This window comes from Crocodylus siamensis, chromosome 3 (assembly GCF_052110815.1).
Source record: "Crocodylus siamensis isolate JL-2025a chromosome 3, ASM5211081v1, whole genome shotgun sequence".
Lineage (NCBI taxonomy): Eukaryota > Metazoa > Chordata > Crocodylia > Crocodylidae > Crocodylus > Crocodylus siamensis.
The window spans coordinates 223,945,133-223,971,236 of NC_143397.1; the positions used below are offsets into that span (position 1 = coordinate 223,945,133).

Here is a 26,104-nt window from a genome sequence, read left to right on the forward strand (position 1 = left end):
AGCCCATGACATTGAAAAGCTTGTTTATTTTCTTTTTCCCCTCAGGGAACAGTTGCAATTAAACAAGGGACTCCTACTACCTACTGCAACACAATGCCACTTTGAAAAACAAAGACAGGGATTAAGCAAGAGATTCATAACTAAATAAAACAGAGAGAAAGGGCTGGGCAAATATAGTTTCTGTAGGGCTGGTAATTCAAACTGTGATGCCTGTCCGGAGATAAACAATTATATTTTGAAGTGGGCAGAGAATTCAAAATAGATGCCCTATAAATCTGGAAGGAAAATTAAGAGTTTGGTTTTGTAAACAGCCATCACTCAGAATGAATGAGCCCTTAACGTACTGGCCTGCAAAGGAGTAACAATAATTGCAGTCAGGCAACTGTTTAATCCTCTTTGGAAATAGGAGAATCTGTAGCTAGCATGACATGAGGCTGAGTAAATTTAAGAGGACTATTCTCCTCCAAGCAAACCCATGGCATGGACTACTATGCAGTCACTGAAAAAAGCTTCTCCAAAATGACTCTGCATGTTCTTCTCACCATTGCTTTCTTCCCTGCCAGGTACACTGACACTACCAAAGTATAGATCCTAAGGGCCAAGGTCTTTGGCACAGAAATCTGTAAGTCAGTCAGGAAAACAGACACCAGGCATAAGCTTTGTTTTAATGAAGTGGGGGAACAGAGCATTCCAGTCACTTTTGGCTGCACACAATCTCAATGGAGCTGAACTAATGTAACAAGATCCTACCAAGCCCACAAATACACCCAAAACAAAAAGGTCTCTATATTGAAAGAAATGGTGAGAACAGAAGACTTCAGTATTGGTTCATTACTCTCACTTCCATAATATTGAAGCATCTTCCAATAAGGAATTAAATAATGTGAATACCTTCTGTTGCATGTGGCTTTATGTGATACTCTGTGGCAGGAGTTGTCGTTGCAAAGGGGATTAGGGGGTACGCACGAGTGGGCGGGAATGGAGCACCGCCACCTCCCAGAAGCAGGTCTGGGGGTGGGGGCGAGGGCAGTGGCTGCCCTCTGCAGGCCATGCCACTGCCGCATGCAAGCTGCCCCCACTCCATGTCCGGCCGCCCCCCACCAGAAGTGTACCCAGAAGGGGTGCACTCTTTAAAAAAGGTTGAAAACCCCTGCTCTATAGACAAGCCAGACATAGAATGGAAGTCTTTGATGGGCTCATGGTAACCTACACTGCTGAGTGAATGCACAGCGATGTTAGGTACTAGTTCAGGGCTGTCTAGCTTCTAAGCTTCTGGGAGCCATATGCCCTGGCGGTTGCACCAGCAGGGGCCACATACTATGTGGGCCATACCAGCTTTGCCACATGGATGCTCTCCCATGCCCCACTGTACTGGGAGTTCTCCCCCACCCGCTCTCATCCTCCCACTCCGTGCCCTTAGCTCCTCGCACTGTCCCATCCCCTGGGGCCAAGACAGGAAGCAGCAGCGCAAGGAGGGAGGGGAGCCTGGAGACCTGCTACTGTAGCCAGACTGATGCAAGGAACAGCAGCTGGGTAACAGCCCAGGGGCTGCACATTAACCCTTTGTGCCAGTTACCCAAACCTGTACTAGCTAAAGTTTCCAAACTACTGGCTTCATGTCTAGGGGTACTGCACTGCTGTCACCTTGATGGCAGGTGTGTATAACAGAACACTTGAGAAACTGCCTAGATCTGGGGTTAGTAACCTACAGCCCAGCCAACCAAGGAATTGAATCTGGCCAGCAGAGCTGGGAATCAGCAACATTTCTGCTGCAAGGGGAGTGAGACAGCTTTCCTTTTCCCAAAATTTTTTTTGCCACCTGCTGTTGCCCCACACCTCTGTGCTCTCTCTAATCACCTTCCTGCAAATCTCACTTCTTCTGCTGCCAAACTGAGAAAAAGCAGCCCACCACAAAGAGCAGAGATGGTTGGGGCAGCAGCAGGTGGCTTGGTCACAAGTGGCTGGCCCACTTTTGGATCCAGTTGCCTTATTTGGCCTGCTGCTCCTTGCAAATTGCAAACTCCTGGTTGAGAGAAATATAGGAAAGGGGAGATCTTTTAGCCTGGCTCTCCTTCACAGAAACCTCAGTTCGCTGAAGAGGCAGATTTGCTTTCTAAGTCAGTACCTGAAAACCAAAAGGTGGTATCCATAGAGCAGAGTATTGAAGCTGACTGGTTGTTTTAGGAGCACAGAAACAGTTTGAGAATCTATTCTGTAAGGCATTTTACAGTGTTGCTATCACTGACAGTGTTAACCAGCAAAGAAAGTGTTTACATGAGAATTGCATGCCTCAAGGCATTCAGAGAAGACTTTAAAATGGATTATGAAATCAAGATTGAAGAATAGAAAAGATTCTGGGGTTTATATTTGCCAAGAACCCATAGCAATGAATGGATGCAGATAATATTACAGCCAACTCAGTTACTGTCTGGCCAACTGGATATGTGCCTATGTGACATCATACCAATTAGCACCAGAGGCATCTTAAGCCCTTGAGCTGATGTTTCTGTTTGACGTGGAAAAATAGAAAAGGTGAAAGGGAACAGAACAATAAAGGTTTTGGCTCAAGTGACCTGAAACTTCTTCAAAGATTTCCTAAGTTTTAAGATCTGAAATGCTTGTAGTGAAACAATTCTGATGCATTCAAAATTAAAATGATTAGTCAAGCTAAATAATAATATATTATACAAGTTTTAACAGGAACTAAACAGTTACTATAATTAACTATTCAAATTCCTCGTCTAGTTTCAAACCAGGCTTACAAACCCATTAGTAAAGAAATGTACTGCAGTTTGTGTCTTTGGGAAAGACACAAAAGGTCAAAAATAGAAACTGCCAAAGAAAATGAAAACTAGGAAAATACTGTACCTGCCAATGTTTCTGAAACAATTCAGCCTTGCCTCTGTGTTTTTTCCAGGCCTTGGTGTATAAAAACCTCGTTTTCCAGGTTGGTAGAAAAGTGGTGCATTATCATCACCATCATCTGTATCATCTAATTCCATGTCCACCACACTGCGACTAGAGCCATGTCTCTTTCTATTTTCCTATTACAAAAGCATAAGAGATACATTTAGAACAGCAATTAAATATCTGTTCTAATTTTAGTTACCCACTGAGCACTGATTTCTCTTCATTACTGGACCTCCAGATTCAAATCTCATTAACTCAGAAGGTCAGTAGCATTTGGTCACAGTAGAATTTGAAGTCCTGGAGCAGCTACTTCATTATTTAGAAAAAAATTCTTGTAAAGAGATAAAGAAACAACTGGTCAGCAAAGGCTCACTTTATCGAAAAAGAATATAATTGTATATGATAAAAAGGTGGCAATGAACCTAACTAGCATGTTTCTGGAACTTGCGCATTTGATATATGCTAATATAAACTGGATCTTAGATGCCTTTCAGTTCACATATAAGCCTAATGCAGAACAGTTCTCTTACCTGAACCTTATCTGAAGAGTCTAGCAACCCAAGATCCAAGATACTGTCAGCTCCATTTTCCCTGCAGGGGAAGCGGGGAAAGAAAAAAATGCAAGGCAAGATTCAATTTAACATTACTAGATTATGGGCTTATTGCCTGGGACTAGAAATTTACTATACAGGCAACCGTCGCTTAACGCTGTTTCACTTATAACGCTCATTTTAAATTGATACCTGGTTTCACTTGGTGCTCAGCAAGTTTTATTATAATGCTTGCGGTTGTCATCTTGGGTTGTCAAATACTTTCGGTTTCGCTTAACGCTTGGCTTTTCAGGAACCAATTAAGAGTGCTAAGTGGGGGGGTTGGCCTGTAGTCAAATGAGTGAAAACTAAAAGCTGGTATTTCTTGACAGGTGCTTTAGGTCTTAATGAGGCTGAGAACCATTAGTCTAAATGCATAATAAAAATTTGGCAATGTTGTTCCTTTCAAAGTTTTTTTTTCAAATAATATTCAGAATTAAAATGAATCCTTTTATTTTAGCCCCCATCCCCCCAAAAATACAGGCAACTGCCACTGAACATTAAGATAAACTAATGTTAAGTGAAACCAAAGGTATATTTGATGACCCAAGATGACAACCACGAGCATTATAACGAAACTCACTGAGCACTAAGTGAAATCAGCTATTCATTTAAAATGAGCATTATAGCGAAATAGCGCTAAGCAAAACAGCGTTAAGCAGGGGTTGCCTGTACAGAAAAACAACAGAACAATTCTTCCATTGCCAAGACCTCAGAGAGACCACAACAGGTCAGAATGTTTTTAACATTATGGGATTCAAATTTGAAACCTCTGGGTTTGCATGGCAAATCGTGTTTACACACCTCACAGTACTGACAGCCTGTGGCACCCCAAGTTACCCCCCGTAAGGATCTCATGGCACCCTGGTTGGAGAAAAAAAAGAAGTCACCAATTTAGTCAGCTTGTTCTCCTCAAAAGCAGCTATAGCTGCACAGGATGTATACTACAAGCTGTTTTAATGAGGCTCTGGTGCACAAAGTACAGCCTCTAAAGTCTGGGTCCCATTTTAGAATCCAGTGTATTATAAAATTAGCTTTTGCCACAAAAGAGCTTGCAATCTAAAAAGAAAAGGATTAAGTGTGGAAAAAGGAAGCCGTTTCTCATTTTCTGAATGGAAAACTGAAGGTACAGACATTAAGTGACTTGTCTAAAGCAATTATTAAAGGAAGTAAACCCACAGACCACTACTGAGTCACAGCTTACTGCTTTAGTCACAAGACCAGCCTTCCTCTTATTTGAACCCCAAAACAAAACACGCTTTGAAATGTTGTTGGTATTTGTTTACCTTCCATGTGCAATAATAAGTTCCATGGCCTCATCAACTCTTGCTCTCAGGGAATCTTCACTGGCTAGTAACAGCAGCAGCTGGGCAGGGGACAACTCCAACAGCATTCCTGTGATTTTACTTGCAAATGCCTGGAAACAAGGGTTCAAGATCTTATTAACTAAATCCTCTATCCTGAAATTCTTTGGCATTCAAATATAGTTTACCAAAATCTCTATATCCTAGCAGACTCAATATTTACCATATTTACTTGCATACCAAGTGCATCATTTTCTCAAAGATCATCCCTCCAAAATTGGAGCATGTCTTAATTAGAGAAGATTTTATATTGCTGGAATAGAAGCATGGAGATGTTCTGCCACTTCTATCCATGCTAGAACCCAGGAAAGGAAGAGTTCAGTTTTAACCCTTTGACAGATAGTGCTAAACTGGCAGTAGTCTGACTGAGCAGCCAAGATCTACTGCCAATTCAACAGCAGCTCTGAAAGGGTTAACATGCCTAAACACTCAGATGGGTCACAAATTGGCTGGAGGGTTGCGCCTGGAGAGTAGTGGTAGATGGGTCATTTTCGACCTGGAGGGATGTGGGTAATGGGCTCAGTCCTCAGGCCCGCACTGTTCAACATCTTCATCAGCGACTTGGACAAGGGGGTGAAAAGCACCTTGTTCAAATTCACGGATGACACTAAGATGTGGGGAGAAGTGGGCATGCTAGAAGGGAGGGACAGGCTGCAATTGGATCGGGACAGGTTACAGGGGCAGGTGGATGAGAATAAGATGGGATTCAATACTGACCAATGCAGGGTACTGCACCTAGGGAGAAAACCAGCAGCAGACCTATGGGCTGGGGAACTCCCTTCTCATCAGCACAGAGACAGAAAAGGATCTTGGACTTATTATAGAGTCCAAGATGAACACAGGCCACCACTGTGGGGACGCAGTCAGGAAAGCTAATTGCACCTCCAGGTCCAAGGAGGTGATCCTCCCCCTCTATGCAACACCGGTCAGACCGCAGTTGGAATACTGGTGTCCAGTTCTGGGTGCTGCACTTCAAGAGGGATATGGACAACATCGAGAGGGTCCAGAGGACGACCACTCACATGATCAGGGAGCAGCAGGGCAGGCCCTACGGGGAGAGGCTACAAGACCTGAACCTGTTCAGCCTTCACAAGAGAAGGCTGAGAGGGGATCTGCTGGCCATCTATAAACTGACCAAGGGGGACTAGCAGGCAATGGGAGAGTCCCTGTTCCCCCTAGCACTACTGGGAGTAACAAGAAATAACAGCCATAAGTTGACAGAGTAGATTCAGGCTAGCTATCAGGAGGCACTACTTCACTGTCAGGGCAGCTAGGATCTGGAACCAACTTCCAAGGGAAGTGGTGCTTGCTCCTACCCTGGGAGGTCTTCAAAAGGAGGCTAGACAGACACGTGGCCGGGGTCATTTGACCTCAGCATTCTTTCCTGCCCATGGCAGGGGGTCGGACTTGATGATCTGCTCAAGTCCCTTCCAAGCCTACCAACTAAGAAACTATGAAACACAGCACTTTTTGCCTGAAGCAGCCAGTAAGGTGGCTGAGGGCCAGCAACCTACTTCATACATTCAGCTCTCTGCCATGACTTTGGAAAAGACTTTTTCTGCATTCTGCCTTCCACAAACAAGGCATGCGGTATATGAGGGAAAAAATGGTAAAATGAACGTGGAGAGTTATGCAAGCTGCAGAAATGCAAGCTGTAAGGACTAGAAAAAGTCACAATGGACATATAAAAGCACCCTTGTGGGTTAAGTATTTTAATTTAGCAAGTTACAAAACAAATAATAAAACAAGTTTTATATGAAAAATGCCCAGTGCAATGAACTATTAATTACAGAAAACAGAATGGTCTTACTGGTTGCATTGCTTGTACTCGAGGGTAAAGCCTTTCTCCAAGAGCCTGTCTATGTGCTGGAAGAGGATCTGGATCATCACTCGGATTCCCTTCTGATGCTGGTCTAAAGGGTCTTGTATCAATGGAAAGTTGTCTTCTGAAGTCCCTTTAAAAGTTATAACACTTGATATATTAATGTATTTTACTTTGTAAGACCCCATACAGATGGTTTCAGCTGTGATGGAAATATATAACACTTTCGGAAAGCATCATTTATGGACAGACCAAACCAGCACTTACTACTTTGTATAACTAGCATTTTTCTTACCTGTTTGGAAAGAATGATTTGGGAATGAACCTGAGCTAAACTCTTATCAGTCCTTTGATGGAAGCATTTGGACTATTCGCTGTTCTCATAAGGTGGCATTGTTTCTAAGGTCTTTGGCTTACATTCATTTAGTGGTGAAATGGAATCTGATCCCCAATCCTAACATTTGTGTCCCCTACCACACCATTAGTGTATGGCAGGGGGCACAATTTTGGGATCAGAAATCAGATCCCAATCATGCCACTATTACTTGCCAGTGCAGGGAGAGCCCAGGATTATAGTCAGGCAGTTGGACAAGGACTGACAATCAGCTGAACTGTTGGCTCCAGCCACAAGCTGCACAGTGTCTCAAAGTGGACCCCTGTGGTTTCAGGGCCAACAATTAGCTGACAGTCAGCTCTGGCTCCAGAACCCCACTGGGAACTCAAGCCAGTCCCAGAGAGATCTGGGGCTGAGGCTGACAATCAGTTGACTGCCCAGGTTGGAGCTGTCAATTGACTAATTGTCAGCCCTGGCCTGGCATGAAGGCTGGTTCAAATCTGCAGTGCAGTCCCAGGACTGAAGCTGCTGGGCACAAAGTTTAAAAAATCCCCAGCGGGGGAAGTCCTTTGCACCCCTCATCCCCTGCCACCCCACTACAACCTCAGACACAGATTAACAATCAGCTGATTGTCAGTCCTGAAACTGGGACCACGCAGGGGCCAGTTTCAAACTCCCATGTGATTCCAGGCCCAGGACTGACTATCAGTCAACCATCAGCCCACGCCATACATTAAATTTAAGGCACCATAAAAACCAAGTGTAAAAATAGTCATCATGTGGAACATTTTTCTGGTTTATTTGCCATTTTATGGCATCTTAAATTGGGTGCAGGTGTAGCATCCTTTCTATTTATGCCACGATTAATATATTAAACATGGCATAATGTAGCAGCGAGTGCTAAGGCACATTCCTCTTTTGATACACAGCAAATGTTACTATTGCAGTAACTGAGGTGATATGCAACATGGTCAACAATGAAGTGACTGAAATAGTAACACATTCATTTGAATACACCTAACTTGGAAGAGAAAAGATTCATACCCTCAATATGAACAAAAGAATGTAGTTTTAAAAAGGTACTCACCTATTTAGTAGGCGATAAGGATGTGATTACCAAACAATCACTTACCTATCTCTATCTCTTCGAGAACCAGCTCGTAAGCCACTGCTCCTTCTCATTTCCCTTTCACGCTCCCTCTCTCGATCTCTCTCCCCTCTGTTTCGTAATCTCTGCATCAGACCTGAAAAGGGGGTAAAATAAAGTTTCTTATAATACAATTCTACAATAAGACTTTTTCTCTTGAATTCAGGTAGTGGTGAGTCTTCACGTTTGGAATATCCTAGCAATTTCAAGAACTAAACATTCAGCTCTACGAATCAAAACTTAATTTTTACAGAAACTAAGTTTAAGTTTCCAAAAAGAATGCTGACAGCACATTTCTTCACTGGGATAAAAAAGATGGAATACAAAAGTTGGCAATAGAATATAAAGTCTGTCAAATGTTGGCTTTTGCTCATATCTAAATGATACTAGTAATGTTCAAAGCCAGTAAAGAATATATACTAGTCAACAGTTAGGTACAGCAAGTTGGCGGTTTTAATCTAGACTTAAGTGAATTAGTGCCTACTTCAAATATATTTAATATCAGCACCCTTTCATGTAGTTTCAGTTGAGAGGCTAAGATATGGTTAAGGCATATTTACAGGGCAGCACAGGGAAAAAAAATAGCTAAAATCACAACATGTTAGAAACTTGATAACCACATTTCAATGCACTTTCACTTAGTATTTTTAATTCCTGTGCCAATCTGAGAAAGGAGGAGCAGCTGGAGAGTTATGGTTGCATTATTCCAATGTGCAAATATGTCTAAAGGTTACTTGAATGCTTGAGTACTCTGTCTATGGTACTTACTTGTATGGGTACCCTTGTTGGCATTCTGGATACAGTCTAGATTTGGCAGTTTTTCATTAGACAGAAAAGCTTGTGCAATGGCAGTATAAAAACTTCGTGCCACCCCACTGCCTTCTCCTGGCTCATCCTTAAACGTAACTTTTACTCTGTGCACAGCCATGGGAGTTGTAGCACATCTACGACCAAAATGATTGTTGAGTTGTCTCATCGTCTGCTGAATTAAAAGATCCCTGTCTCGATCAACCTGGTGAATACAGAGGTTTGATTATTTGTTAACTTCTTGGTACTGACACAAAAGTTAAATTTCAGGTTTTAAATGCCATTTCAAGATGATGTTAAACACAAATTAAGAGTTTCCTGAAATACTGTTTGTGAATCCCTTTTACCAAGGTACACAGTAATTTGCAACAGCATGCAAAACGTAACAAATGCTTACTCATGGAGTTTGAAAGGCAACTTCCTGTATAGAATGACTGAGATGCTAATCATTAGTATTTGTATGTTAAGCTTTTTACTGAATGACACCACATTTTTATAAAATAAAACACAAAATTTACCTCCAATGTTAAATCCCTAGATTGCTGATTTCTAAGTTTCTCCATTTCTCTGCGGAATTTTGATTCCTTGACTTCAAAGCCACCTAATTCAGTCAAGATCTTTAAAACAAACAAACAAAAAGCAAGCCATGGATTAGCTTTAGAACTGAATCGCAGGATGGGTGGTTCTTAATCCAGAAGATACATACCGAACCAGGCTCAGCTCCAACGTCTTCCATGAACACCCTGCCAAACAGCTCTAGAGAAAGACGCCAACGTCCTAGCAACATATCATGAGAAATAACCATTCCCATGAAACTACACTGAGGCCTGGCAAAATAAAACAAAAAAAAGCATTTTTAGTAATTTAAAAGTAAAACCATTCTGTTTAACCTTGGTTAGACATTAATATTTCTATTTCTTAACCACTTGTTTCAAACTAATTTCCTGATTTTCTATCACTCAGAACTTGGAGATTTAAGATTGCTTGTACCCCAAATTTCAACCAAAGCCTAGCAGTAGAACAAGGTTGTTCCAACTTATTTTGCCCTGTGCACTAGATCTGACTGCAGGGCTTCCTGTAAGCCAAACCACCCAGGTCTGGAAGGAGGGCAACAGCTTGTCAGTATAACTGTTGGATCTGCTGTGGTGGCATGGCTCTGGACAGGGGTGGATCCAGGATCTGGCAAAAGGAGGGGTGTGGGAACAGCCACCTGTGGTGCACCCCAACTCCCAGGCTCCTCTCTCTCTCAACCCACCAGTGTAGGCAGACTGTGCAGCAGGAGCATCTAAGAACTTTTTAAAGTTCCCAAAGCAGATGAGTATCCCCGCCCTCCCCACTATGCACAGAGGCATGCCTCCTCCCCTCTCCTTTGGTTCCCTCCTCCTGTAGCTGTTGCTTTCCCAGGGTCCTGGGGCAGGGGAAGAAGCTTCAGAAGCAGGCTGTTCCTGTCTGCTCCAGGAGGGCTGCATGGTGGGGCTGGGCTTAACTGGGAACAGCAGCAGAAGCAGCAACAGGGAGGGCATGGGTTCCTTCACACTGCCCAGTTTCCCCAGGAACAGGTACAAGAAGCTGCTTCCACTGTGGCTGCCCTAGGTGAGCTCAGCTTCTGCACAGCCCAGCTGGAGCAAGTAGGAGCAGCTCTGAAGATTCTCCGCCCCCACCCAGGACAGAGTGGAAAGCACCACAAGTTGAGGGGCAGAGGGAGAAGAGACCTGCCTATGAGCACAGAGAAGAAAGGAAGATTCTCTTCTTGCTTTGGGGAATTTTTAAAAGTCCAGTCCAAAATGGGGGTGCAGTGCAGCCACACCACTGCACCCCCTCTGGATCCACTCCTGGCTCTGGAAGTCAGAGGGTGCATGCTGACACCTCAACCCCCCCTTAACATGCTTGTTTTTAGCCCTTACTGTTCTTACCTCTGCCAGTCATGGGTTTTGCCTCTCAAGGTCTTTAGCTTCTCTTTGTGTCCAAAAGCTTATCTAAAATCTCTCTCAACTATATTGCTGGTTCAATAAAGATATGACTGAACAAACCTGGTTTCTCACTTATTTCCTGGACCAAAACTACAATGTCATAATAACCTTACTGCAGCTTCCCTCAGCGGTTTTGTACATTCATTTATACCAGTAGCTATGCACTTTCCACCTTCTCTCTACTGTATAAGCCTTCTACTTCTAAAAATCCTCAAAAATTTGGGAAAGTTTGGAGATGTACAGTTAAAGGAGCTCTATACACTACTCGTGGTATGCATTCCTTCTTTTGTTCCTCTTGCACCAAGCAGAACTGCACAGGGAGGGGTTTTACTTAATTTATGTATGCATGAAAGGCATCGTTATGACAGTATCACAAGACTGAAAAATTAGTTTTCTTTAGGAAGAAATACATTTCCAATAAATCTTTGATATACAACAAGCTATTCCTCACTAAAATAATACAAATCTACTTTTCCCCCTCTTCATGCATTCAGTTGAATGAGTAAAAATACTCAATATACTGTGCTAGCACAACTTTTGGCATTGCTAATGATCCCTAAATTATTTACCTTTGAAATCTTTACTGGTAGGTTACGGATTTTTTTTTTTTTTTTTTAAATCAATGCATGCACACCCACATCCTATTTCAGGACAAAACAATATAAAGCAATTTTGCTTGAGAGGCGTTGGAATTTGGAAAGAAATGTAGGAGTAGACTTGCTGCATCTTTTAGCTGTTCCAAGCACTTTTATTTAAGTAAATAAATTATTATTGTGGATAGTATAAAGTCTGACCATTTTTAACAAAAATGCTTCTTAAAGGGGGGTTTTGTTTACAAATTTTTAAAGGTGATTTTGGTTATGAAAAATACTAAGTGATGATTTTTGAGAACCAAGTGGCAAAATACACAGGTTGCGAAAGCCAGCTCCTCCACTTTTCCTGTGCATGTCAATCTTTATTTATAGTTTATGAAGCCAGCAGGGATGGCAGGAACATTAAGTGTGACCCACTGTAAAACACAGGCTATAAAATTGCCCTCTGATCCCCCTTTTAAATAAGTCTTTATTATTTTTCTAAAAAGATATACAACAGCTCAGTCTCCAAGCCCATCAAATAAATCTGCTACCTCAACTGAGAAAATAAATTTCCTATTGAAACCTGGCTAGTTAAGAAGTCACGGAGTCTCGCTAGCAGAGGGGTGGGAAAATATGGCCCGCAGGCTGGATCTGGCCCATTGAGCGATTTTGTCTGGCCTGCAGCAGGTCCCTTGGTCCCACTGGCTCAGGTGCATGGGGCTTCCTGGGCCACAGCACATGCAGCCAGTCCCACCACCCCGGGCACTCAGCAGGGCTGGGGCAATGCAGCAGCTTGACTTGCTTCCCAGCAGCAGCAACTTTCAGCTCCTGCCGCTGCCCAAGACAGCCCAGCTGCCCAGGCACATGGCCCACACCCACTGCCAGGGGTGGGACGTGTACAGGCAGGCCAAGCAGCCAGGTAGATAAGATGGGTCTATGGGTAACCAGGGAGCAGTGTTCAGGAGCAGGACAGGCAAGTGAGGCTGGGATCATGGGGCTGGATCACAGGACAATGTCAGCACAGTGCTAAGGCAAGGGTAGAGCCACAATCCGCTGCCTGCACATCTGAGACAGGCACCAGTTCTGTAGGCAGGGATGTAGATCACAGTTCTGCCCTGTCCTGTCACCACCTTATGATCCCAGGGTCTCCATGGAAACTGACCAGAACGTGGGAGGGTGGGGAGCAGCATCTGGGGCCAGGAAGACCCCAGAATCTTGGGGAAGTGACAGCACAGGCCCAGGGCCTGGGGATGAGCCACAGTCCACTGTCTGCATGCCCTTGCCCACAGAACCAGTACCCACCGCGGGGCATGTGGGCAGCGGATCACGGCTCTGCTGTGGGCTTTGGCCCTGCACTATCCCTACCCCAAGATCCTGGACACGATTGCAGATGCCACCCTCCACCTGTCTGTGGACCTATCCTATTCCCCCAGTAGCATGCAAGTCTTAGCCAGGCTCCATGGAGACCCCAGGATCACAGGGTAGTGACAGCACAGGGCCCAGGCAGAGCCACAATCTGCTGCCTGCATACCCCTGCAATGGGTGCTGGTTCCGTGACCAGAGGCATCTGCTTCCTGCACATACTTGCCCACAGAATCAGTGCCCCAGAACTTAAGGAGTTTTGGTGAGCTGTTGCATTGGTGGGGGAGAAATGCGCTGACCCAGCCCACAACAGCTCAACACTCCCTATGCAAACCTTGTAAGATGTGAAAGTCTAGTCTGGGGCGGGCAATCATTTTGAGCGGACAGCCACTTACCCAGTTTTGGCAGGCTGTCGAGGGCCACATGGGTAGCCCCACCCCTTGGTCACCATCTTGGGACCAATGTCCCAGGGCCAGCACCAGTGGGAACCAAAGTGGGGCACAGGCTGGCAGGGATCCGTGGAGCCAGGCTGGGCTGCACCAGCAGAGAGGAGGGAGCTGGCCCGGCTCCATACAGCCCCTGCCAGCTGGGACCCCGCGCTCCTGCCACCCTGCTCTGGGCCCCAGGACACCAGTGCGGACTGCGCTCCCACTGGCTCCCCACGCACTCACACCCAGTGCCCACCACCCCACAGTACAGGTAGGGGGCAGCGCACAGCCCCAACCCCCTGCTGACCAGCAGGGAAGAAGCTGGTGCTGAACATGGGGAAAAGTGGCCCCTCACGCACCCCATGGCCGGCGCCCCATGTTACAGATGCTTGCAGCCTGTGTAGGGCTGTCTGGAGCAGGTATAAGCAGCCCCAGGCAGGCTGCAAGAGGTTGCAGTGCAAGGCGCTGGCCATGGGGGGGAGTAGGGTGAGGGGCCACTTTTCCCCACGCTCAGCACCAGCTTGTAACCTGCCCCACTACAGGTTTTGGGGGGGGGGGGGGGGGGGGGAGGTATGGAGAGAAAGCAGCCCCTCCCTGCCCAATGCCCCAAGCCGCAAGCACTCACAGCCTGCCTGGGGCTACCTGTGCCTGCTCCAGACAGCCCTGCACAGGCTGAGAGAGCCTGCAGCGCGGGGTGCCAGCCATGGGCTGGGCGATGGGCCATTTTTCTCCATGCAGAGAAGGAGCCCAGGGAAAAGGTGAGTGCGGAGCCGTGTCATTTTTGACAGGAACCAAGGGCAGAGAAATATTAATTTTCCAAATTTTTTAGGGGTCCTGCAGGACAGATAGAATGGCCTTGTGGGCCGTATTTTGCCCACCCCTGATCTAGTCCCATCTCAATACGACTCAATTTAACTGTCTGTACTATTAGACAACCAGCCAACTTTGAAACCGGCATAAGTCAGAAACTGCACCTCTTCCATTCTCTGTTTCCAGAAGTTTCTTACTAAAAGACATGAAATGCCAAGAAAGAGTTGTATGCCAAGTTAACAGTATTTTATAGACTAATATCTTTTTACACTTTTCAAGTACCTGAAAGATGTAAGAGGTGGCCCCTCACTCTCTGTCAGGCCTATCTCTGCCAACAAGCTGCTCTTCAACTGTGCTGCAAGATCATGAGCTGAAGGCCCTGGTTTTGACGTTTCAGATTCTTCTGTTGGCACATTCTGTTCTTCCCCTTCCTTCTTTTGCCGATTTTGCATGCTCATGACATTTTTTAAATTGGCCGCATATGACATTTTGGTTGGAAGAACCTAAACAAGCAGACACATTTAATTACATTTTAAAAGCTGACCATAATGCTTTTCATATTAGACATGTCTGGGGGGAGGTGATTTTAAAAGTGTGAACCCCATTGTGTTTCAACAGACAGAAGTAAATTTATCAAAAAGTACACAGTATAGAACTTTAGAAAGGCTATCTGATACAATCTTCCTGTTGCATTTTTGGTTTGCTTTAAAATAAATTAGTAAGCTTGGTTTGTCCACAGACCACAAGCAGAGAATATGCAAATCAGAGTTGAAAAACTTTTTTAAACAGATTCAACTGATATAAATAGGACAGTGGACATGGGTATATTTTGCTCTCCCTCTCTCTCTCCAAGTAATCCTAATTTACTGCTGCATCCACATTAATCTGCAGCTCCTCTTGTAGCCTTGGGGATACTATCTCAAAGTACACATTTGATTATTAAAGCACCTATTAAAAACCCATATTTTACAGCAATGAAAAAATGTGTGTTCAATATATTTTGTTTTTTTAAACAATCTTTTTTTTTCAGGCTCTTTTAGATCCACTATTCATTTTCAAAACCTGGTCTTTCATGCTTCTCCTGGGAAAAAGCATTTTCAGCAAGCACTACGTTTTTCAGACTGACTTATTAACTTCAATAAACTTCACGCTTGAAGAACAATAACATCCTTATAATCATACCTCAAGGCAGTTTCTGTCTACGGTCACTTCCATTAAGCATTTCCCACTGTTGGCAGAGGATGAATACAGACCCTGACTTGGACGACCAAAAAGATCCTCTTTTCGTGCATTTGGCTGAAATTTAATAAAAAAGTTCTGGGTAAATAATATACTTCAGTTTAAAAAAACCCCCAAACTACAAATGTCTTTCAGCAAACAGTCTCTGATGTCACCTGTAGAAGATGTGGTTGATCTGCCAGAGGGATAGCTTCTGCCAAAGGAACTTCAAATGGATTGGGTGGGATACAACCAAGGAATGTCATGGAGTCTGACCGTCGGAAGAATGGGTGGTTTTGGCCAGTCTCTGCTGGAAGGGAGTCATCATCCTTATCATTAAGTGTTGCACCTGAATAGAAAAAATGCTTTTATCTTTTTAAAAATCTAAGAAAACTTAACAGAATTAGTACCCATGACCAGGAGACATGACCAAAAAGTGGACATGGTAAGAACATGGAGAAGGAAGGATAAGAAAGTAGAAGAACTGTAGATGTAGTCGAGTGACAGTTTAAATAGCAGTCAATTTACTCCAAAGTTATGCCCCTGCTCCCAATGCATATAGTATACAGGTGTCAAAATCAGGAGAAAAAATATAAAATCAAAGCCCTACTTAGTTAAAGGGGAAAAAAACAGAGTAGCATGTCTTGCTGTATTACTGTTGCTGTATACTAACTTTGATTGGTGTCATCATCATTTTCATGTTCTGAATCTTCATTATCGAGACCCAATTCCAAGAGCTCCCGAGTCCTTTAAGAAAACAATCAGTGAGTTGTCTTGAAAGAAAATCATTTGGAAAATAAAAATACTGATACCAACACTGTAAAAGCAATAGTGTGGATTAATAAACCTAATTCACTTACCTGCACGTATAAATTCTCTGAAGTTACAATACATGGACGGTCACCTTACCTGTTCCCCCAGTGTGTTGCACTGGAAAATGACTTTATAAAATTTGAAGATATTTCTAAACTATTCAGTCCCTCCATTTCACTAAAACATCTATTTCAGTTTACCTAAAGCAATAGCTTCAGTAGTGACTATTTTAAATACCCTGATCTCAACATTTCTAACTAATATTAGTACTTTATTTGAAAATAAAGCTGACCAGTTTTTACCAAAAAAAAGCTATACAAGCATCTGGATGGCAGAGAGTTTAAGATTAATGATAATTCTTACCACTAATAATTAGTTATAGTTTTGGATCTAAATTATATTCTTGCAAATCTCTATGCAAATCTCTATATTCTATGCTGCTCTGTTATGCTTTATGTTATGTGTAGGAAGCCACAAGTACTGACACTAAACAGCACTAAATCCTGTATAAATTATGTTGCAAGGTCCTATCTATTGTTATAAGCCATTCATAATGTTCAGATGATTTGCCAAATTGCTTTAATTGTGGTTAATTACACAAAATAATGAAAAATCCTACAAATAAGGAAAGTATCATTTTAGTCAAATATGAGCAGTTGATTACATGTCTTGGCTAATAAGCTTCCAGGACAGCTTTATGGAAAATGTTATAAGGATACCCACAGCTGTATATTAAGTGACTATAAATACATCTTACTATGGACAGTACACCCAGCTATGGACAAGATGCAGTGGTTGGCATAGCTGTTGATAAATATTTCTACCAGAGCAGAACAAATAATTGAAATCTGCAAGACTGACTAAAATCCAGTGGTCATGCTTTTCTTACAGGGTTTTTTTGTGGTTATACAGTCAGTTTTGATACCTTTTCCGTTCCAGCTGGGGAGTGTCCAATGTTGTCTGTTGGTTCATTGCTTTAATCCAATAAATAAGGGCCTGAAAAACATATGCTACATGCTTCAGGGAGCAGACATCCAGAACTGGAAGAACATCTGAGTGCTCATCGTTGTGAGAACGCATTAAAGAAAGGGCATAGTTTAAGAAATCTCCACGTGCTGACATCATTCCTTGACGGGCACTGAGCAAGGTAGCACGTCTATTGAAAACAAACAAACAACACTGATCTATAAACAGTGCTTAGCTATTATAGTACCAAAAACCTTAAAAAACTATGGTTAGACATATAAAATATGATTGCAAAACATTCAATCTGTATTGCAAGATACTGTGATGATCACAGCATTGAACAATGAAATATAAAAATGAAAACATACCATTTTAAAACATTTCAATTTAAGATAACTACAGATAAACAGAATGACTTCTCCTGTCCAAACAAGAATTTCAGGCTCATCAAAGATCAGTCCAGTTAAGAAATAGATTAAGAGCATTTCCTAAGATGTATATGTGAAGTCTCCTATGTCCACAATGTCACAGTAAATCAAGATTCCAGTTCCAAAATGAATAGTATATAAGTAAACATGAACAGATTTCATACCTTCTTCCCTCAAGTGTCCTTAAACTAGCTTCCTCACGTGCTGTCATCCTCTCCCTCCGGGTTGAATTCTGGGAAGCGTGGAGGGGATGGTTTGGATGCCCAGGGTCTCCAGCTGATGCCAGTGCAGAACCATAACGCAGCTGAGCTTCAGTGGAGTCCATGATGCTAACCATCCAATTCCAGGTGGGAATAAGCTTTTCTTCCACATAATTCTGAGGAAGCATGAGATCTATTAAGTTATTGACACCACAACAAATACTGAAGACAAAGGCAGAGTAATGTAAGTATGAGATTCTGTTAATAAGTATTTATAGCTTATTCTGATTTAAGTCACTGCTACCATGTCTACCAGGAATCCATGTCTACATAACGCGTCTTAAGAATACATTACAAACATCCCAACAATGATACGACTCCACTGTTTGCTGCCTCCAACTACATGCCTACTCTGAAGAAGCTTGTAGCTTCTACAAATGATCAACCTACAGCCCAGTTTTATCTGGCTCATACCAGAGGGGTCTTTGGCAGTACTGGGTGGCAGGAGGTTTAGCAGCAGGGGGACTCAGCTGTGGAGAGATTCATCTGTGCCACAGCCAGGCAGCAGAGGGCTTTGACTGCACTTCTACCAAGTGGAATAGAAAAGCAACAGTGACATCCAGGTCCTGAGCAGCCAAAAGATGCTATCAGTTGCATGGCTTTTGTGACAGTTAAAATACTAGTTCTGAAGCTGCAGCTACAGATTGAGCAATGTTTACGAGTCAACTTTGGCCCTACTCCCTACAGCCACTACTCAATTACTGGAGTCCACATGGTGGCAGGTAAAATTCTGGAAAAAAAAAATCTCTTCATTTTGCCTTCCCCAAATAAAGTGCATGTCTTAGTTTGGGGTAGGAAGTAGAGGGAGACTAGGGGAAAGAGATACCAGCATGAGGTATGTGAGACTCTCATGCCGGTATCTCTTTCCCCTAGTCTCCCTCTACTTTTGACTCCTTGGTCTGTCTTCAGCTCCCCTTACTCACTATCCTGCTATCCCTTGCAGTTTCATTGTTCTACTAACTGTCTTTTAATTTCTTTGTCCTGATCACATGGAGTACTTCTGAAAAAAGCCCCAGGACCATACACTACACACTGGTCTTCAACTGATCCTCTATCTTGCTTTAAAAAGTTCATAACCTTCTCTATTCAATTCTTGCTCCCCTACTCCAAGCTATTTCTACTTTTAACTTGCTATTCAAACCTTCCTTCTGCTGCTTCCCCCTTAACAATTCCCAGGACAAAGCTAACTGTTTATGGCATGAACTCGCCTTTAACCCATCAGTTTTTAGGGGTTTTTTTAACCTTTCACCTTAAGCTCAGAGGTTGAAGACCTCTTTTCTATAAATTTCTAAGCTCCTGAATTAGCTCTGACTGAAACCCTCCATCCAACTTCCCCCACATCTTCAAGCTTTCAGACTTCAAATCTTACTCTTATATCAAGTTCAAACTATTAAATTTCTGTTCATTGCAAAATGTTCCAACTGTTCATTTCAAAATTACTATTCCCAATTCCTATACTTCTGAAGCCCTCTCCCTGAAAGCCATAAGAGTTTTTCCCATGCATTTGCTCAATTATTCCTTCATGCTAATCATAACTTCTGAACTGCCTATTCTTGCCATGACTTAACTGTCAGCCACTTGCTCTTCCAAACCTTTTTAGAAAGGCACAAGAAGCATACATTAAAAAAAGCCTGATGTTACAGGGGTAATTCAGACACCAGAGTACTGAACATGCATCATGGACAGTCGTACTGCTGAAGATAAGATAAGATGAGTCTGCCACAGTTTTGTTGTACAAATTTATCCCTTTTTTAAAAAGGGGTTAAAATTCCCTTATATTGAAAGGAAAACTGAGGGCATAATTCATTAGTATTTAATACACCCAATACTAAACAGAAGCAGCTGTAAACACATTAACAGCAATATACATTAAGTGAAAATCTGACCTAAAATGCTTTTAGCAGAGTCTACTCCTATGAAATATGGAGAATTCCTTGCAAACGTATTTAAGGAGTAATAGGTAGACTGCAAAGACAAGATTTTTTTTTTTTTTTTAAACACAGACCATTTTCATATTAAAACCAGCATTCATGTCTAAAATGTTCTATCTGCACCATACCTGCAAGTTCACTGCATCCTGGTAAGTCAGTTTCACTGCAGCTGGAATCTGGGAGTATACAAGATGATTGTATTTGGGGATCAGCCCCATCAAATCAGAGATTTGTCGGATTACAATGCTGTATGCCCTTGCTAAACTGCTTGCAGAAGTTAAATAGCTGCTTGCATTGCTAGCTTCAAGAGCTGCAGCTGCTGCTGCAGCACTTGTACTGATGGTACCACTCCGACGTAAGTTTGATGGATCAATGTAAATCAAACCTGCTGAACTTGCTAAAGAAAGAGAGAAAGAGAGAACATACAATTATTGATTTTTTACCAACTTTGCCAATTCTTTTGTTTGACAGCAGGAAAGTTACTCTAGACAGTACATTTTAACACTAGTATCTTCTTATAGTTTCATAGGTGGTAGAGTCAGAAGGGACCCGAGCAGATCATCAAGTCCGACCCCCTGCCATGGGCAGGAAAGATGGCTAGGTGATTATCTCACCTCCTTCTGGAGACCCCCAGGGTAGGTGTGAGTACCACTTCCCTTGGAAGTTGTTCTAGATCCTAGCCGCCCTGACTGTGAAGTAGTGCCTCCTGATAGCTAGCCTAAATCTACTCTGTCATCTTATGGCCATTATTCCCTGTTACTCCCAGTAGTGCTCGGGGGGAACAGGGACTCTCCCATTGCCTGCTGGTCTCCCTTGGCCAGTTTATAGATGGCCACCAGATCCCCTCTCAGCTTTCTCTTGTGGAGGCTGAACAGGTTCAGGTCCTGTAGCCTCTCCTCATAGGGCCTGCCCTGCTGCCCCCTGATCATACGAGTGGCCCTCCTCTGGACCCTCTCCATATTGCCCACATCCCTCCTGAAGTGCAGCACCCAGAACTGGATGCAGTACTCCAACTGCTGTCTGACCAGTGTTGCATAGAGGGGGAGGATCACCTCCTTGCACCCGCTCATGATGCATCTGTGGATGCATGACAAGGTGTAGTTAGCTTTCCTGACTGCATCCCCAAATTGGCTGCCCATGTTCATTTTGGAATCAATAATGACACCAAGATCCTTTTCTGCCTCTGTGCTGACTAGAAGGGAGTTCCCCAGCCCGTAGGTATGCTGCTGGTTCTTCCTCCCTATGTGCAGTACCTTGCACTGGTCAGTATTAAATCCCATCCTGTTCTCATCCACCCACGCCTGTAACCTGTCTAGATCTAGTTGCAGCCAGTCCCTCTTCTCCAGCGTGCCCATTTCTCCCCACATCTTAGTGTCATCTACGAATTTGAACGAGGTTCTTTTCACTCTCTTGTCCAAATCGCTGATGAAGATGTTGAACAGTGCAGGCCCAAGGACCGAGCACTGGGGGACCCCACTGCCCACATCCGTCCAGGTCCCTGTCCACCACCACTCTGTAGGTGTGGCCCTCCAGCCAATTTGTGACCCATCTGACTGTGTAGGCATCAACGCCAGTCGCCGAATTTTTTAATGAGAAGGCAATGAGAGACAGTGTCAAAGACCTTCCTAAAGTCCAGAAAGACCACGTCCACCGCAAATAAAAATATTCTATTCCATGATCTTAACTAGTACAGATAAATCACTTTATGACTTCCTCTTAAGCAAAAATGAGGAAAGATCACAAGGTAAATATTGTATTTAATTCTAAAAAAGAAACAATGAAAACAAGGAGCAAAATGCAATTTAGCTAATGCTCATACATTCATTTTGACCAGACTTGCCTGCTTGGGTGGACGTGCTGGATGGAGCAGTACTAGTGGTTCTCTGATTCTGGGTGTTTCGTACAGCCCACTGCATTGAACGGGGAGCCTGGGCAGCACCATTGGCATGGGAGCTATTTGTGGTTCTCTCTAGAGGCTCATCAAGCATGAAGGTCTCCTGTTCTATGTCATCACTTTGGCTACTACTGCTGTCTGAATCACTGGAGTCATTTGACTGAGAGTCATCCTCAGAGAAAAATGCGGGAACACTGCTAGCACCTAAGTACAAAAAAGCCTTTACAGTAACTAAACAACAAACAATTAAGTCACAGTTGGGCTGCAGGAAACAGAATAAAGCATTTGAAATGTTCTTCCTAAAAATACCACTTACAGAATATTGTACAACTGCTCACATAACACAATTAACAAATGGCCCCTACAATGCTACAGTTTTATGAAGTGAACTTTTAAGAAGTGACTGCCCATGGCCTCAACTCTAATGTATAAGGCAGATAAAAACCACTTGCAAAAATCCTTAAAATGATCCACTAACTTTTGTAAATGCAGAGTCCAGGTTACATAGTGAAAAGAAATATCGTAAATTGAGATTAACTTTCCCAGATATTTTCAAACTAACCCAAGCAGCAATTCCTAAGCAATCATATCTTATGAAAAAAAAAAACTGTACTAGTGTAAGAGCCTATATCTCCAAAAGGACTGCACGCTGGCTTACCTATGTAGATAAAGGAAGAAAAAAAGTAGGGCAATCTTACAAGAGGAGGAAAAATCATTTAGCTTGTTGCATGTTTGAGTTTTCTTCTTCCTCCTCATTAGAAATTGGCAATAGTGGGTGGTGAGAAATACCTCATCTCTCTCAAGTTCAGTTCCAAGAGCAATAGAGGACAAAGAATGGACAGTGTGTGGGTTTTCAAAGATTTTCTGTCAACCTCTGGGATGGGTAGTCTGTCCTGTCCTTGTTTAAACCTGTATTTATTCACTTAGACATACTCTTTTATCATTCAAATCCTGGTATCTTAAACAACTATGAAAAGAATAATAATATGAGTTGGGAAGAAATGTTGCACCTGCTTCTGATCCAGCAGTGGCTGCAGTGACAACACTTCTACGTCCACTAGCATTGTCCTGGTTGCTGTGGTTACTTTCACTGTCACTTTCTGTTTCAGCTGCTGCTAGCAGATCCAGCTCCATGTCACTGCCTAAAAAAAAAATACAACCCCCAACCAAATCAATATTAAACCAACTTATGCTTAAAAATTGTAAGTACGTATGAAAGCACACTGCATGGCATTTAGGGTTACAACAGGTTTTGTTTTTTTATACAAACAAAGGAAGAGAGGGTAATCACTAAGCATCTTACCATCATCTTGCTTCACAAATCCTGGCAGAAAAACCATTAACCAAGTTTTAAGGACTCTACTCAAACCCAAAAGATTCCACAATTAAAGCTGAACTCACAGCGTCTACTCCCTGTACATGGCTTAAAATAGTCCGTTTACAAGACCACATCGTCTTGGGTAATAAAATAGGCATGCTGAATATACGAGGAACATGCAAAACCTTCAGGTTATAGACTACGGGTCAGCAATGTTTTCAGCTACAGTGCTAAAACACACCCCAACCTCAACCCACCCATCATCCTGGCATGCCATGGGCAGACAACAGGGGAGCCACAAGGGGCCTGATCCTCAATGCTGGCAATGGAAGCATGGGCACCTATGGCGGATGGTGGGGGAGGAGCTAAGGTTGCATTGCCCTGGCCCCTTCCCTGCCACACACCCCAGGCACCCACGCATCCACAGAACACAGGCTGCTCGCAACAGGCAGGCTGTAAATAGCTACACTGAAGTCTGGAGCCCTGGCCCAGCTCCGTAGCCAGCGGCAGTTGCATACATGCCTTGGGGTGCACAGCAGGGAAGTGACTGAGACAAAAGTGCAGCCACTGTCACCAATGAGCTGGGTGGAGCTCCACAGACCTCCCTGAGGTGGCTTGCAACTTCCCAGTCACCTGCCACAACTGCCTTGGGCTCTAGGCAGGCCCCTGCTGTCCACCACAGAGTCGGGGCTACTCGAAGGCAATGTGGAGGCTGAAAACAGCTGCACCGAGGTCTGCAGAGCCCTGGCCTGGCTTCACTGCTGGCAGTGGGTACATGTGCACTTCTAGGAAAACGGCAGGGGAGGGGCCAGAGTTGCACTGCCCTTAAGGCACACATGCAGCTGCCATGAAGCTCACACGGAGATCCAGACCCCAGCGCAGCTGTTTGCCACTTCTCAGCCATGCCTACTGAGAGCAACCTGGGTTCCATGGCCAGCAGCAGCTGCCCAGAGCCTGGGCTGGTTGAGGCATGCCAAACAAACTGGCCTGAAGTGCCATGCTCTGGCACACATGCTCTAGGAGTTACCTACTGCTGTATAGACAGAAGTAGTATATCATGTTGATGTCAAATGATACCTATACAAGCAGTTGTGACGCAACTATTATTTCTGCATGCTTCTGTAGAGATAAGCATAGCAAAACTGCTGCAACTTTAACTGTTTCAAAAAGTTAGTTACAGTGATTTCACTAACTTGTATGCAGACACAAGTTAGAATCACAGAATCATGGGAAATTATGTTTGGAAGAACCTCAGGAGGTCATTCAGTCCAACCCCCTGTTCAAAGCAGGATCTCCATATCAATCCAGCCAAGGTTTTGTCTAGCCAGGTGTTTAAAACCTGCTAGGATGGAGATTCCACAACCTCTCTGGATAGCCTGCTCCAGTGATTTACTTCCCTCCTAGTACAGAAGTTTATCCTAATATCTAACCTAAACTTCCCATGCTGCAGCTCGAGACCATTGCTCTTTGTTAACCGTCACCTTGAGAATAGCCTAGCTCCAACCTCTTCGTAACCAACCTTCAGACTTTAACAGGCTATTATTAAATCCTTCCCACCATTTTTCTCTAGACTAAATAAGCCCCTCAGCCTCTCCTCATAAGTTATGTTCCCCAGCCCTCTAAACCATTTTCTCTGCCCTCTGCTGGACTCTGTCCACATCTTTTCTATTGTTGGGGAGGGGAGGTAGGCAACACTGGACACAGTACTCCAGATGTGACCTCACCAGTGCCAAATATAATCACTTCCCTCAATATATTGGCAATAGTCCTACTAATGCAGCCTACTATGCTGGTAGCCTTCTTTGCAACAAGGGTACACTGTTGACTCATATACAGCTTACTGTCCACTGTAACCCCCAGGCCCTTTTCTACAGAGCTGCTGCTTAGCCAGTTGGTCCCCAACCTGTACCACTACATGGGATCATTCAGTCCCAAGTGCAGAACTTTGTACTTGTCCTCACTGAACTGATGCACTCCCCCACGCACAAGCTTCCCCTCTCCTTCTGAAGCAGTTACAGGTACATTTGTCCATAGCCCTAGATAATTATATTCTGACAACAAAATCCCTATGTTCATAAACCTGTCATGTCACATTCGAATGCATCTGGAGTCCACCTAAGCTAGAATACTGTTTAATAGGGACAGGTACAAAGCAATTCAGACACAGAGGAGGATCACCCACTCAATTTATGAAGCCATTTGCCCATGAAAAGTTCTTCCATAGCTCCCCACTAGTGTAGAAATGCAGTTTCAAGAGAACAGTGGCAATCAATACTGACACCACTTCCCCATCACTTAACTGCCAAGCCCACAGGCTAGATGATATGGCTCTAACAAGCAGGGCCAGAGCCCAATCTGGCACACAGGGCTGGGTACTGCATTGGCCCCATATACCAGATTGTTGAATTGCTGAATAAAAAACTTAAAAGGATCATACCATCTTCATCATGTTCATCATGCTGTCCTTCTGCTTCAGCATTCTCCTCTCCATGTTCTTCTTGTTCATCATGGTGGTCCTCTTCTCCAGCTACCCCCTCTACCACCTCAACCTGAAATGAGCATTGTATTTTTATGGTATGTCTTATTAGACTGCATTTAAAACGTCAAGGAAGGTGTGAACCAAGTATTGCTTGAGGCTAAGCTACCTGTTTTTCCCCCCGGAGTTTAATTTGACAATGGTGTTTCTTAAAATAGCATCTATGTAAAATTAACCTGCACTTTTAGAAGTGAAGATCAACAAGAAGGATTCTTTTTTGGTGCTGTGTTGTATGACAGCTCATTTTATGGCCCCAAAAGTAAATGCCCTAGAAAAGTCTAGGCCTCCAAATAGATTTTCCTGGACATTAGAATCTAATACTGATAGCAAAATTTGACCATAAATACTAGGAGTAACCAATTCTTTCTGAATTTACAGAATCTTGACCATCTACCTGGTAGATTCTGCAAGGTATTGTGTCAAGATTAACATCTCAAGTAGCAAAGCTACACATTGGGTGCATCTACACATATACTTTACTACAGTTGACTAAATAACTCTGAAGTAAAAGTACCACCCACCACCTACACACATACTGATATTAGGGCATACTAAATTAGCTAACTCTGCCATAAGATAGTATTGTTGGGGATCCCAACAGTACTATCTTACCGCAGAGTC

General features: G+C 43.5%; 1 protein-coding gene across 10 annotated transcripts in view; it reads right to left on the reverse strand.

Annotated features, from left to right (window-relative positions):
- UBR5 (ubiquitin protein ligase E3 component n-recognin 5) overlaps positions 1-26,104 on the reverse strand; it is a 143,829-nt gene that overhangs the window by 7,311 nt on the left and 110,414 nt on the right. For all 10 annotated transcript variants that reach the window (XM_090040461.1, XM_090040458.1, XM_090040457.1 and 7 more), the window contains 18 exons: positions 25,385-25,496; positions 22,640-22,771; positions 21,576-21,833; positions 19,864-20,132; positions 17,709-17,920; positions 17,076-17,306; positions 16,011-16,084; positions 15,514-15,686; positions 15,302-15,415; positions 14,402-14,622; positions 9,681-9,801; positions 9,493-9,591; positions 8,936-9,179; positions 8,153-8,264; positions 6,675-6,819; positions 4,787-4,917; positions 3,441-3,501; positions 2,869-3,044 (listed from right to left, as the gene is read on the reverse strand). In XM_090040461.1, coding sequence (XP_089896587.1) covers positions 2,869-3,044; positions 3,441-3,501; positions 4,787-4,917; positions 6,675-6,819; positions 8,153-8,264; positions 8,936-9,179; positions 9,493-9,591; positions 9,681-9,801; positions 14,402-14,622; positions 15,302-15,415; positions 15,514-15,686; positions 16,011-16,084; positions 17,076-17,306; positions 17,709-17,920; positions 19,864-20,132; positions 21,576-21,833; positions 22,640-22,771; positions 25,385-25,496 — 2,885 coding nt within the window. The remainder of the gene's footprint in view (positions 1-2,868; positions 3,045-3,440; positions 3,502-4,786; positions 4,918-6,674; positions 6,820-8,152; positions 8,265-8,935; positions 9,180-9,492; positions 9,592-9,680; positions 9,802-14,401; positions 14,623-15,301; positions 15,416-15,513; positions 15,687-16,010; positions 16,085-17,075; positions 17,307-17,708; positions 17,921-19,863; positions 20,133-21,575; positions 21,834-22,639; positions 22,772-25,384; positions 25,497-26,104) is intronic.